Here is a 15,370-nt window from a genome sequence, read left to right on the forward strand (position 1 = left end):
GCTTAGGCATCTACCTTTAACAAATAAGGGTAAGGGAAAGAACTCTTTAAAACTGGATATTTATGTTAAACTGGTCTAATCCACCTATCAACTAACTCAGAATTCGGTCAAGATTATTCGGATATACAAGCAGTCTGCCAGGAACCAGAACACTTTGTGTTAGAGCTATAATAATGTAAACATTGCCCTTAACTTTGAATGTTGAAAAGACCTCTTAGAAAACCACAGGGTACTTTACAATCAGACGCTAACAAGGCCTTTTTTTCAGAACATGTGAAGCAATAACGTCAATTCCCCAAAATAAAAATCACTGCCCAGTGAATAAAACTCTTTAAATAGAGTATATTAGTTGCACTGTGAAAATTCCACATATGCGACCGATTATACCGCACATCCAACAGTCATATTTTATTAAAATGAATAACACCGCTGACAGTGACCTCTTTAAATATTTGACAAATGGCAGAGAACCATCATGGGATTTATGAGTAGAGCTCCATCTATGCCACAGTTGTTTTTAATTAGCGCTACACTGCCCCCTACCAACCAAGTGAAGAACGAGACCAACAACATGAGTTAGTGTCCTTCTTTTATTGTAGTTATTTTTCATTACATATGTATGAATGCATAAACACTGGCTCCAGGCCATGTATTCAAGATATTTTGCATTCAAGAGAAAACATCTTGCAGCAAATCTCCAAAAATGATTCCTTGAAACCAAATTAGTTAAGCCCTGAATCATACCGCAGGTGTGTAAATGCAAACACTTATAGGCCCTTTCCCAAATGGCACACTTCATATGCATTTTCGGTCTTGTGGACTTGCAATGGCTGCCGCGTCCACAAGACCATACACTCTAAAAATTGCTGGGTTGTTTTAACCCAATGTTGGGTCAAATATGGACTAACCCAGAAATTGGGTTGTTTTAATCCTGCGGTTGGGTTAAATATTTGCTTGAGACAACCCAACTGCTGGGTTAGTCCATATTTGACCCAACATTGGGTTGTTTTTTACTCAGAATTTTTTAGAGTGTAGGGTGTCCCTTTTGACATTTTAACGCCCCTTCACTATCTTCTATTGGAGAAGCCACCAACGTCCAAATTTTGCACTGATTTGGGACCTGAGTAGAGCTGCGATATCAAAACCCCGCCCACACTCCCGCAGTATCTGTTAGTAGAGTTTACTGCAGAACACGTTTGTGTGAAATAAACAGTTTTTCAGGAATTATAGAAATTAAAGTCAAAGCTAGAGTCTACTCCCCGAAAAATGAAAGCGATTTGTGAGATATATTGGGACCAGCCACCTGGGGGCAATCAGGACGAGACACTTTGGCTTCACTTTTTCAGGTCATGTGCGGCACGCTTGGTCAAGACTACTTCCCGACAGTCAAATGGCATTACGTCATGAAATCGGGGCTCATAGGAAGACCGCGGAGTTTTAGGGTGCCATTTGGGATGGGGCCATGTCTGGATTTCACAAGTCGTTACATTCTGAAAAACCAAGCTATTTGAAATCATCAAACGCAAGTTATTCAACTGTCAACATGTTTTAGAAAGCTACCTGAATAATAGCACATTCAGTTTTAATGGTGCAGAAGGTAACACTATCGCCCCCTTGAGTACTGGAGTTTGTTACCGCCACAGTAAAACAACAATGCATGTTAAATGTGGACTACAGTTGCGTACTTGTGTAGAGTATGTTTTGGGCCTAACAAAGAATGGAGATTCTAACTATTGCTTTAAAGTTATTAAGTCAACTCTGGTGTGCTGGGCTACAGGAAAGAGACAAAGAAAGAAAACATTTAGAAGAATGAGGAAAAGGGTAAATGATTCACTTCAAAGCATACCATGAAAGCAGCACGCATATAAAAAGTCTAGAAAACAAGCAAGGCGCAAGTCATCTCAAAACCATGCTAGCGCTACGGTGTCTCGTTTAGGTCCTTATTAATATGTACAGTGAAGCATCTTAACACTAGTATCAAGGTCTAGATAAATATAGATACAAATTTATGGCAGTGACGGTGACGTGGCATTCACACTAGCGGTTTAAGTGTGGATCTGAATTTCATTTCATGATTGTTTGATCAATGCATCTTTCGAACCTCTTAAACCTGAGTCTAAAGAGGGGTGTTTGGTGTATTGTAAACTACAGTATGGTTCATGGTTGGTGTGAATGCAATATAGAAATTGGCTGGTACTGATAACTATATTGTGCCAGTTTGGTAGTAACACGAAACAAAATTAAAACATTGTTCTGCAACTTTAAGATTTCAAGCTTTGTTGCAATGATAAAAAGCTGTTGGGGGTTCTAATGTTGATGGGGAAAATTTGTGCAAGCTTACCACAATTTGGAACAACATAATGAGAAAGCAAACCAACAAGGAAGTAGCGACAATGGGTTCGGACAAATGTACCAAGTGTGAAAATGACATAAGAAACGAGGATAGAAGATTCCCCAACGTATCATAGCTCATGCATTCAGTAACTTCTAACCAGTGAGATGAGGTCAGATGAAGATTTGAATACAATCGTAGAGATATTGATGCACTATAAATAAACTACTAAAGCATATGATTTAATAGGAAAGTGTTCTGTAGTGTTTATGGTGCTTGTAGGTCCTGTGATCTGGAATGGGTTCTTCAAGCGTTACCAGTTATCCAAGAAATCAAATCCAGTCTTCAGGACACTGCTGCTTGTGTTGAACTGTAAAAAGGAAATTACGCAATTAATGATTTTGTCTGTGGCTAATACATTAGTGGCAGAAAAACAGAGACTTCCTGATTTCTAGGTCTGTACCACAATATTTGTATATTCGTTCACATGGTTGGTATAGAGACAGAGCGTATTTAGGCCACGCCCACACCGGGGGGGAATCCAACGCTCTCCATTGACTTTGTATTGTGTGAAGCAATCGCCTCGTCTTTTTTCTCTTATAACAAAAAACAGAACAATGTCTAAAAGCTGATATGTGACAAGGTGTGCAGCAAACAAGCTAAAAAACACATAACTAAGTTTTTATAAGCTGTCGACCCCAAAAAAACGAGCGTTTAAGGAGACAAAAGTGGATACAGGCAATAAGATATGAAGCTTCAGCAGGAAGAATGAGTCAATTTTGGGACCCTGACACTCAGTATGCCTCAGTATGTATACGTGTGCAGTAAACAGTTTGTCAAATATCCAAATGTCAGTTGTATATATTATATTTCCTGTCGCTGAATACTTTCCCCTCCAGTGGGCACAGTTCTCAGTGTAATATAGCATGTCATGCTCTGTCTCAAGTGCCTGTATGCACTTTTATGTCTTTAAACGCTCGTTTTTTGGGTCAACAGCTTATAAAAACTTCTGGGTTTTTGTTCCTGGGTTTTTTAGCTTGTTTTCTGTACTTCTCGTCACATATCAGCTTTAAGACATTGTTCGTTTTTTGTAATAAGTCTGAAATGATAAGGAGGCGGCTTCCCGCAATAGAAAGTCAATGGAGACAGTTGGTTTGATAATAGAATCAAAATGTATTAGCCTTTATACACGTTAGGGATGTAACGATGAGAACATTTTCCCTCACCATCGCATTACAGTGCTTGTACAATGTGTTGCAGTGAATTAATGAGAGGGCGGCCGTGCGCCTTTTAGTTTCGGTTTTGAATTAGCGCCAATTCAGGGGCGGGTTGCTTGAATTGTTGGTTCATTATTCTATTATTCTTATTGAAAACCACAACAACAAAACAGTACAAAAACTCCCTTAAATATTAGCTTTTACTTTCCGAGTTGAAATCAAATCTTCCGCAATCTAGTCATTCATTTCAGCTCCTCGCTCTCATTATGAATGAAATCTGACTCCTGCGACTCATCGGGTCTCTACTTAAACTAAATGATTTTTACTACTTTTAAAAAATGTAAACGACAGTCAGGGGCGGTGCTGCAGTGGGCAAGTGATGTACCCGGTTTTATGCCTGAACACTAACACCACCTATCGCTACCAAGCCCATTGTTATCAATCTACCGTAAATGAATCTACTGCGAAATATAGGAGCTTTTTTACTAGGCTGAAACAGACCTGTGTGTTTTGTATCCCTATTGCAGTGTCCATTCACGGAGCATATAAGCCCTGCCTTCGTGAGGTGCGCCGCTTCTAAAGATTCCTACCTTTATTAAAGGAGAAAAATATGTTCAGCCCCCTCCCTCCGAATACTTGGTGTTTAATGCTATCGAAGCTTCGAAGCTCAAAAAATGGTATTTGGACCAGCCCTACTGATTTCCTGTTTTAGATCACATACCTTTGTCGTATTATTAGTGCTGTCAAGTCAATTAATCGTGATATTAACATATATGTATTTAGTAAAATAAGTTTGTTTATGTTCGTCGGTGTTAGGGTTTGAACGGCTTCAGATTTTTTCCCGACATTTACGTTGAGTTGACGTTGACTGGACACTGATGACGTCATTAATAAACCTGAACCTCGAGCTGAGACTCGAACGCTGCCCACAAGGCTATTGCTGCTACTTTACGGCTTATTTTTAGCACTCCTTTTGTCTTTGGATCATTATATTTCTATATATTTCTATCAGATATAAATCAGATACAGATAAAGTAGCACAGTAAAGATAACATTTATATGAATGCATTAATGAGCGAGCGATTACGTGAATTAATTCTACCTGGCAGCATCTCTCTACTAATAGTGAAGCTGTAGGTTTTTTTTTTACTAAGAAATGTGTGATACAACTTTTCAGTTTCTATTTTGATAAATCACAGAACAGTGCTGACAATGCATTTCTGCGCTACTGAATGTTTCTGTGCCTGTGATCTGCATGTGATGTGCGAGTTACTGTCTGTATGTTACAATACAAGAGTAGCACATTAGTTTAGAACGGCAAACTTGCGTGTACAATAAGCCATTTAAACGTGCATTCACCTGATCAATTTTGAGCATCCAGAAGGCATAATCAAACATATCTTGTGAAGAGCTCTTGGAGTATGCATTTATTCGCTATTTTAACTGTTGGGAACAGAACGTAAAAGTGGACTTCAAAGATTTCTTATTCTGTTGCGCCCTTGATAAGCCATTATCAGCAACTAGTCGACTTAAATGCTCTGGCATGACACTTTAAGCTGAGCAACCCCCACCCACCTAAAGGATTCACCTAAAGGATTATTAGGAACACCATACTAATACTGTGTTTGACTCCATTTCGTCTTCAAAATTGCCTTAATTCTACGTGGCATTGATTCAACAAGGTGCTGAAAGCATTCTTTAGAAATGTTGGCCCATATTGATAGGATAGCATCTTGCAGTTGATGGAGATTTGTGGGATGCACATCCAGGGCACGAAGCTCCCATTCCACCACATCCCAAAGATGCTCTATTGGGTTGAGATCTGGTGATTGTGAGGGCCATTTTAGGACAGTGAACTGAACTCATTGCCATGTTCAAGAAACCAATTCAAAATTATTCGCACTTTGTGACATGGTGCATTATCCTGCTGGAAGTAGCCATCAGAGGATGGGTACATGGTGGCATAAAGGGATGGACATGGTCAGAAACAATGGTCAGGTAGGCCGTGGCATTTAAACAATGTCCAATTGGCACTAAGGGGCCTAAAGTGTGCCAAGAAAACATCCCCCACACCATTACACCACCACCACCAGCCTGCACAGTGGTAACAAGGCATGATGGATCCATGTTTTTATTCTGTTTACGCCAAATTCTGACTCTACTATCTGAATGTCTCAACAGAAATCGAGACTCATCAGACCAGGCTACATCCTATTTGTAGTGGAGATGAGTGGTACCCGGTGGGGTCTTCTGCTGTTGTAGCCCATCCGCCTCAAGGTTGTGTGTGTTGTGGCTTCACAAATGCTGTACTGTATACCTCGGTTGTAACGAGTGTTTATTTCAGTCAAAGTTGCTCTTCTATCAGGTTGAAACAGTCGGCCCATTCTCCTCTGACCTCCAGCATCAACAAGGCATTTTTGCCCACAGGACTGCCACATACTGGATGTTTTTCTATTTTCACACCATTCTTTGTAAACCCTAGAATTGGTTGTGCGTGAAAATCCCAGTAACTGAGCAGATTGTGAAATAATAAACTGGCCCGTCTGGCACCAACAACCAGGCCACACTCAAAATTGCTTAAATCTCCTTTCTTTCCCATTCTGACATTCAATTTGGAGCAGAGTCCTGCACGGGTCCATTTTTGGAGACCCGCCCCCGCCCGTACCCGCAAGGTTTAGCACCAGATCCGACCCGTGACCCGTGAAAATTTCAAAATTAAATCCGTACCCGCCCAGACCCGTTAATATTTGGCCCGTTACCCGACCCGTGCCCGCGATAAATCACACACGCTAAAACATTCAAATTAAAATGCTTTATTTTTTTATCCTACACCTCTCTCAACATCAACAGCGTCATGAATGGGCTAATGAAACAGGCAAAAGTGCCTTTAAAGACTCATTGTCAACAATTTCATATAGCTACTCCACTCACCAGCTTTACTTTTACTTCATCCATTGCTACTCCTGCAACGCTCGCTCCTTCTGCGCTACGAGAGGCATCAACTAAAGTTTCAATGTCGCAGTGGTGGTGACGTGATGGGTCAAATGGTATATCATTGTTGCGTGTAGGCCTATGTGTAATGGTAATTTGGACATAGAAATTGTAATAGCCTACAATATGTTGGATGGGGGAAGGAGGCGGGAACCAGCGAACATTTAAAAGACTTTAACCAAACAAAACGAAAGTAACGTGAGTAGCCCTTCATGGACATCTCCCATGCGCACACTCATAATAAAACATAAACACAACTCAACGTCAAATCCAGGTCTGGTGATCTCTCGTCCTTATATGCTTCCGAGCTCCCTCAGAGAACTCGAGACCGGTGTGGCTCGCAGGTGACGCTCATTCACAATCACGCCCTGGTCTCTCTCTCTCTCTCTCTCTCTCTCGCTCTCGCGTTCACTTTGCCACAGAAATATTGCACATATTTTTCATCCGCCCATCCGCGCTACTACCCGCCCGCACAGAGTTAATTATCCGCCCGCATCCCCGCCCGTGAATTTTATAAATGTCATAATCCACCCGTTTTAGCCACTTTTATGCGGGTACCCGCGGATACCCGCGGGTACCCGACCCGTTGCAGGACTCTGATTTGGAGTTCAGGAGATTGTCTTGACCAGGACCACACTCCTAAATGCATTGAAGCAACTGCCATGTGATTGGCTGATTGCATTAATGAGAAATTGAACAGGTGTTCCTAATAATCTTTTAGGTGAGTATAGATCTTTTTTCTAGATCCATTTAAAGGTTTAATTCATTTTTTATTATCAAATAAGATGACTGATTGAATTGATACAATTTAAACTATTTAATAATTTGTTAAAAATTAAAAAAATAATAAGGCCCTATGATTTTTTTCCCCCTGAAATTGTGTTGGTTTAAATTTTCTGGATTCTTTGTTTTACGATTTAATTCAAATGTATTATCAAAAACAGTAACAGCAATCAAATGAATTCATAAGGCTTTAACAATTCCAATGGGACCATTTAGTTGCATACTGGGGCCCTGTAACTAGATAAAATGAAGGTCTAACCTGTGAGAATGTAGGACTGGAGGTGGGCGAGGCATCTTTGACTGTGCTGTTGGACTGAGGGGATGACCTGGTGACCAGACCAGGACTGAACACATCATCCATAGTGCTGCTTACAGAAGGAAGTGTGCTCTGGGCCCTCTCCCACCCTTCCTCTGATGAGGACACGGGAGCCGGAGGTGTTGGGGTCACACTAATCGCCACAGGGGTCACACTAATCGCCACAGGGGTCACGCTGATGGGAACAGGTGGAGGAGGAGCATGAGGTTTAGGGGCTCTCTGTTTAACCGGCCGTGGGGTAGGCGATTCCTCCGACTCCCTCGACCCAGACTCCGGCCTCAGGTACGAGGGCAAAGGTTTCTCGCCTTTCTCCAGGGACTTTATCTGGCTGGGCGTCAGAGACTGAAATTCAGCCTTCTCTCCTTCTAGCCTTGAGCGTTCAGCACTGATTTTCCAGAAGGAGGACTCGTCATTGCTGGGCAGCTTGCTACTCTGTGAGGTCTTGGATTTGGATTCGTTCACGGCGGAGGACACAGCCGGTTCTGTTGCACCAGAGATCACACTGAATTCCATCTGACTCTGTTAGGAAGGGATGGGTTGAATTACATTTGTTTGCACTTTGCTAGCAAATTGAATATGTATTTTTAGCAGAGGTGGCCTACTTGCCTTGGTCTCCCAAGAGAAGGGAGCCGAGTGCTCATCTTGCCAAGTTAAGTCCTTGAAACAGAGAAGATAGAGATGTTAATATGCCATAAGATGCATCATTACTTGTTTAATGTCATTCCTGCTTATTTTCTGAACAGGGATAAAAATATGTAGTACTGAATAAATAAGCCTAACCAAAAATCTAATACATAATTGACAGATTTGTTTAATAATAGTTGATAGATATTGAATAGAAAGTTTAATCTACGTTAATAGTACATTTGCTAGTCCTGGACCTGGTCTACTTAGCGTTCACATTGACATTTTAACACCGATCCTAAAGGCATATGGATATGTTCACAACCTGATTGTTCGGCTTTTTATGATACATTTTGTGACTAATCTTACAAACATCTAAAACAATGGTGTGCTGGGATAAATGTGCTTCTTAAATATGTGCATAGCCTGCATATGATTGTTTTTTGACCAGCTGAGAACTTGTGAAGAGCTTACAAAATGTGTAAAAGAGTCAGTAGGAATCCCTCCATCAAACATACAAACGAAGATATGCTGCAAGAATACACGGTTCTGATGCCTGTACCGAACAGTGATGGGCAACATCGCCACTATGATAAGAAAAAACAGGTATGCTTAAGCATTCCATCGTTTTAGGGTTGTATATTGTGACATCATGCCCGTTTACATGTGTTTGGTCCGTGCTGCGTATATATTTTATTCAAACTGCACCGGAGTTCGCTTGGAACCGGGCTGAGACCCATCTTTTCAGCAGTCTCGGTCCACTTGTTTGGTGAGCACCAGGGTTTGGATAGCAGCATTAACACTTGTTCAAATGCACCGCACTAACAGAGCAATCATCCCAGTGTTCATTTAATTGAACCAGATATGCCAAGCGTGAAGTTCTGTGAACACACCCTAATTGATAGATATTTGGTACAGACATGTTTAGTAAACCGACTTGGAAGCAGGTTTGCAATGTCTTCTGGACCTTACATCTCAGATAGGGGTAACCCGAATTTAGAGAATGAGGCAGATAGGGATCTATTTACCACCATTTTATTTTTATGTTTAAAATTCTCTTTACAACTGTTTTAATTATCCTTGTTTTTATTTTCAATTCTTACACATGATATATTTCTTATGCACATGTTATTACAAGTTTAATTCATTTTCTTTGTAAATCACTTTGAATTGCCATTATGTATGAAATGTGCTATATAAATAAACTTGCCTAGCTTAAACATTTTAATATGGAGAATTTTAAGAGATTTGTTTAGGTAATATTTATAGAAATGTGACATTTATTTAGTTGACTCTTACATATTTTAATAGTTTAGAAACCGGTTTAACTAGATAAACAATAGATTTAATAGATTTGTTTAATAAATCGTTAGAAATGTATCCGAAAGTTTAATTTATATTTAGTCAAATGGTTGACTGTATTGATATTGGTTTAATTTGTATGAATCAACAGAAATTATAAAATGTGACATTTATTTAGTTGACATGTGTATTATGTTTTATATTCACTAAACATGTGTATATGTTTTATATGTATTCATTAAAACAAATCCAAAACATGGTTAATTCACTGAAATTTGAGAGGTTTTAAACAATTTGTTATTGAAAGTTGAGAATGATTTGTTCAGTTTAACTTCATCCTGAAAATCCTGAAGGTTTTGTCTAGTAAACTTTAATGTATGTTTATATGATATACAAGTTTAATAAACAATTTATCGTATTACATGATTTACATTAAGTTGACAATGAATATACAATTTGCTTTAAATTATTTTAGTTTAATGTATTTGTTTACTTTAAACAATTTAATAGAGACCTCCATAGAAACGTTCTTGCAATCAGACATACTTTGTAACGATAAATAAAAATCAATTATTGACTTGAACAATAATAGAAAAGCAAATAAAAAACAGTAACGTTAATTGATAGCAGACACGGACAGTGTGTTTAGAAGTTTAAATTTGTTATGGATTGACAAGCCCTACATTTCTAGAGTAACGTTACATCAAAGACCGAATTAGCGCTCTATATGAACAGGTCAATACAAAACATAAGCACCTCTTCTCCGAAGTGTACGGTCTTCTGTCCGGTCTGGATGAGAAGTTTCGGGTAGCAGATCACCTCATCTCGGTCTACCCGGTGCATGGCGTAACGAGCCCGGATCCGCGGATCCATCATCCCGTTGTCTATCGCCGTGTCCTGTTCGACCGGGCTCATCTGATCCCAAGCCGGACCGTACGTCTCCTTTATCTTCTCCCTCTCCTGCATAATCTTACGAGCCATAGAGTTGATGGAGGAGAAATACTCCAGTTTTTTGGCCTCCGTGACGTGCGGAGGATCCGCCACAGCCCCTGCCATCGCTGCGGCCGCCATTTCCTCAACAGCTGGACAGGACGCTGACGTACACAAAAGACTTTTATTTTATTTTATCCTAAAATAGCTCTTTTGTTAGATTAATGTATCTTTAAAATGTTATATATGTGTATATAGTGTAACTTGTTGGGCATATACACGCAAAAACAAATAAATAATTGACTTGTCCATTACCTTAGCACTTTGAAATTTTGTTTAATATAAAGTGCATTATAAATAAAATGTATTATTTTTTTATTATTATTATTATTATTATTACCTTTCCAGTGAGTCGTTGAATAAGAACTTTAATAGAGATTAAACTCACCATGACATACTTGATTGTATATCGCTTAATTAAATATTGCAGAGAGCATAACTAAGAGTAAATACACTAGTCTTGACATTAACATGGAATGACATGGAATCAAATTTGTATGATATCTCCAGATTTTGCATAACTGAGCCAGGATCCTGTAAACAAACATTATTAAAATGTCGAATCATTACGTATATATTTTATTACATTTAAAAACGACATTTAGCATGATGTTGTATTGTTTTTAATATTTAATTAATGCAGCCTATTTGTTGTTATTATTTATACATTTAATTATTATATTTTTCATTTACTTGATATCGTTCCATCTAATGTTTCTGTAATTTCTCCAATAGTTATAATAACTAAATGACTTTTATTCTATTAGTCTCAGAGTAATGGCGTTAGAATCGGCGACCTCTAACGGCACTGACGAAAACCATCCCGAAGAAAAAGTGGAGTGGAAAGAAGGATGGTTATTTAAGAAAACACTCTACACCAGGCGGTGGAAATTGATGTGGTTTCATATCAGAGATGGGCTGCTTATCTATGGTTGTAATGAAAAGGTAAGAGTGAATTATGCCTGTTTGCTCATTGAGAAGGCTCTTAAGAAACTTATAACAGTTAGCCTATAGAACAGTATAAGTACAACATTAAACTTCATCACACCTGCCAGAGAGGTGTGATTGTGGTCTAGTTTAGATACTGTTTAATAATCAATAAGTAAATGCTACGGATTGAGTTTCTGCTTGCCATGTTGTTGTTGTGTTACTATGACAACGCATGGACACGCTCTTATCATGAGCCCTGTAAAATAAAATCCCTTTCACTTTTTTCAGATAATATATTAGCCCACACTCACTCAGAGCACAACACTGATCTATATAATGATGATCAGTGGTCCACACCTATACGCGACCTCTTTAAAGAAAAAGTTCATCCAAAATGACATTTCTTTAATGATTAATAACTCACCTTTCAAACCCGACTTTCGTTAATTTCAGAACACAAGTGAAGATATACACACACACACACACACACACACACACACACGTGTGTGTGTATGTGTGTGTGTGTGTATGCCCTTGTTTATATTACATGTGGGGACCAAATGTCCCCATAAGGATAGAAGTAAAACCTGAGATTACCTACATTGTGGGAACCAGCCAGCGGTCCCCATTTTTCAAAATGCTCATAAATCATACAGGATGAGTTTTTTTGAGAAAGTAAAAATGCTGAATGTTTCCTGTGATGGGTAGGTTTAGGGGTAGGGGCAGCGTAGGGAGAAAATACGGTTTGTACAGTATAAAAAACATTATGTCTAACGTTTCTTAAGGAACATCACTCTGTATTGAGAATATTAGAATATGATATAGAGTAGTATATATATATATATATATATATATATATATATATATATATATATATATATATATATATATATATATATAGGCCCTTCTCAAAAAGATTGCATATGATGAAGTTAATTATTTTCCATAATGTAATGATAAAAATTTTATTAAAAATTATCTCAAAAAATTAGCATATTTCATCCGATCAATAAAAGAAAAGTGTTTTCAATACAAAAAAAGTCAACCTTCAAATAATTATGTTCAGTTATGCACTCAATACTTGTTTGGGAATCCTTTTGCAGAAATGACTGCTTCAATGCGGCGAGGCATGGAGGCAATCAGCCTGTGGCACTGCTGAGGTGTTATGGAGGCCCAGGATGCTTCGATAGCGGCCTTAAGCTCACCCAGAGTGTTGGGTCTTGCATCTCTCAACTTTTGTTTTCAAAATATCCCACAGATTCTCTATGGGGTTCAGGTCAGGAGAGTTGGCAGGCCAATTGAGCACAGTAATACCATGGTCAGTAAACCATTTACCAGTTGGTTTTTGCACTGTGAGCAGGTGCCAGGTCGTGCTGAAAAACAACATCTTCATCTCCATAAAGCTTTTCAGCAGATGGAAGCATGAAGTGCTCTAAAATCTCCTGATAGCTAGCTGCATTGATCCTGCCCTTGATAAAGCACAGTGGACCAACACCAGCAGCTGACATGGCACCCCAGACCATCACTGACTGCGGGGACTTGACACTGGACTTCAGGCATTTTGGCATTTCCTTCTCCCCAGTCTTCCTCCAGACTCTGGCACCTTGATTTCCGAATGACATGCAAAATTTACTTTCATCCGAAAAAAGTACTTTGGACCACTCAGCAACAGTCCAGTGCTGCTTATCTGTAGCCCAAAAGTGGCTTGACCTGGGGAATGCGGCACCTGTAGCCGATTTCCTGTACACGCCTGTGCACGGTGGCTCTGGATGTTTCTACTCCAGACTCAGTCCACTGCTTCCGCAGGTCCCCCAAGGTCTGGAATCGGTCCTTCTCCACAATCTTCCTCAGGGTCCGGTCACCTCTTCTCGTTGTGCAGACTTCCCACTGAGGTGCCTTGATACAGCACTCTGGGAACAGCCTATTCGTTCAGAAATGTCTTTCTGTGTCTTACCCTCTCGCTTGAGGGTGTCAATGATGGCCTTCTGGACAGGGTCGGGTCGGCAGTCTTACCCATGATTGCGGTTTTGAGTAATGAACCAGGCTGGGAGTTTTTAAAAGCCTCAGGAATCTTTTGCAGGTGTTTAGAGTTAATAAATTAATATATAATAAGTTGATTCAGATGATTAGGTTTCTCCCAATGTTTTTTTTTTCCCCTCTATTCTGTCACGTCTTATAAAAGTGCTATATAAATAAAGGTGATTTGACTTGACATTTGTTTTCTGAAAATGAGCGAAAGTCTTACGGGTTTGGAATGGCATGAGGGTGAGAAATTAGTGACAGAATTTACATTTTTCGATGAACTAGCCCTTTAAAGCAGGATGGATTCTGATTGGCTCGAAAAGCGATTCATACCTTCATAGTTGTAAACAGACTTTAGGGTTTGTTCACCCAAAAATGAAAAATTCTGTCATCATTTGAATGTCAGTTGAATGATCAGTCAAATTCAGGTTTGCAAGGACATGAGGGTAAGTAAATGATGACATCATTTTTAGGTGAACTATCCGTTTAACACTAGCACATAGGGGGAAAAAATGCTTTACTTTTACCATCAACCAATAGTACACAATACGTTGACCTTTTAACTGCTCCCCCTCCTATGTAATCTTTTTCTAGTCAGCAGAAAAGGCCATTAATCTGGTTGGAGCAAAGGTGGAGATGCTGGAGGGTGATGATGGGGCTTTAGGCTGGACAATCACACCAAAGGACAGTAAACGCACCTTCATGCTGCGGGCAGACGGTGCAGAAGAGCAGCAGGCGTGTGTGACTGCCATATGTGAGGCACAGCTGAGTTCAGAACAGCACAGCTCCAATGCATGTGTTGTGCAATAGACCCATGTTTTTTCCACCATAGAGATTTTATAGTTTTCTACATCCTGTTGTTTTTTCTTTCTTCTTTAAATGACCTCTTCCGACACTAAAAGACACACACTCTTTATTTTTTAAACAAGTGAAATATATTTTATATGATAAGATACACTGCCTGGCCAAACAAACAAACAAACAAACAAAAACTGATAATCTCTGTTTGGGGTTTAAATAGGCAATGATTGGATCATTATTGCAGTGATTATTATGTTTCTAGCATGTTATATGTCTGGCAACAGTTCTTAATTGATGGAGTGTGTAGCTTTTCATTTCTTAAACAACCATGTATGAAGCCACATCATGGCCATATTCCAGGATGACCATATCAAGATTCATCAGACTCAAATTGTGAAAGAATGGTTGGGAGGGAGCATGAAAAATCATTTTCACTTAGGGATGTGCTGGAGGAGACTTTACAGAGTGCTCAACTCTTGCATTGTCAATATCGTCCAAAAATGTATGCACCTCGTGATGGAAATAATATCATAACATTTATTTCCATCAAGAGGTGCATCAATTGCATCAAACATGCTAGAAACATACACTGTAAAGTTGGTTTACCTTAAAAAAGTAAGTAACCTGGTTGCCTTAAAATGTTGAGTTTATTGAAATAAAAATTTTTAGTTGATACAATAGTTTAATAAATAGAAACTCAAAATATTATTGTATCTGAACCACATTAAAAAAATGATAAATCATGAAAATAGCACAATTTGGCTGCGTCATCACAAATAAAACACACACAAATATCCACACTGTAAAAAATTATTTAGCAAAAAAGTTACCTGGTTGCCTTAAAATTTTGAGTTCATTGAAATTAAAATTTTGAGTTAATACAATTATTTATTTATTTTAGATTTGACAACCTTTATTAAAATATTATTAAAATATTTTGTAAGCATATTGGGTAATTATGTGTGTTTTATTTCTGATGATGCAGTGAAACATGCCAAATAGTGCTATTTTCATGATATATCAAATTTTTTATGTGGTTCAGATACAAAAATATTTTGAGTT

The 15,370-nt window shown here is 38.8% G+C and overlaps 2 protein-coding genes across 2 annotated transcripts; one reads left to right on the forward strand and one right to left on the reverse strand.

Moving 5' to 3' along the window:
- Positions 1-575: 575 nt before the first annotated feature.
- Positions 576-10,653, reverse strand: c15h1orf198 (chromosome 15 C1orf198 homolog). The gene is made up of 4 exons (XM_067417310.1): positions 10,322-10,653; positions 8,246-8,296; positions 7,583-8,158; positions 576-2,702 (listed from the first exon to the last, which is right to left on the reverse strand). Exons 1-4 carry the CDS (start codon positions 10,634-10,636, stop codon positions 2,646-2,648), a joined length of 999 nt encoding a protein of 332 aa, XP_067273411.1. The 5' UTR covers positions 10,637-10,653; the 3' UTR covers positions 576-2,645.
- Positions 10,654-11,332: 679 nt separating this feature from the next.
- si:ch73-111k22.3 (pleckstrin homology-like domain-containing protein) lies at positions 11,333-14,907 on the forward strand. Its single transcript, XM_067417307.1, has 2 exons — positions 11,333-11,500; positions 14,102-14,907. The coding sequence occupies exons 1-2, from the start codon at positions 11,333-11,335 to the stop codon at positions 14,315-14,317; spliced, it is 384 nt and encodes a 127-aa protein (XP_067273408.1). The 3' UTR covers positions 14,318-14,907.
- Positions 14,908-15,370: the final 463 nt, after the last annotated feature.

This window comes from Pseudorasbora parva, chromosome 15 (genome assembly GCF_024679245.1).
Source record: "Pseudorasbora parva isolate DD20220531a chromosome 15, ASM2467924v1, whole genome shotgun sequence".
Classification (NCBI taxonomy): domain Eukaryota; kingdom Metazoa; phylum Chordata; class Actinopteri; order Cypriniformes; family Gobionidae; genus Pseudorasbora; species Pseudorasbora parva.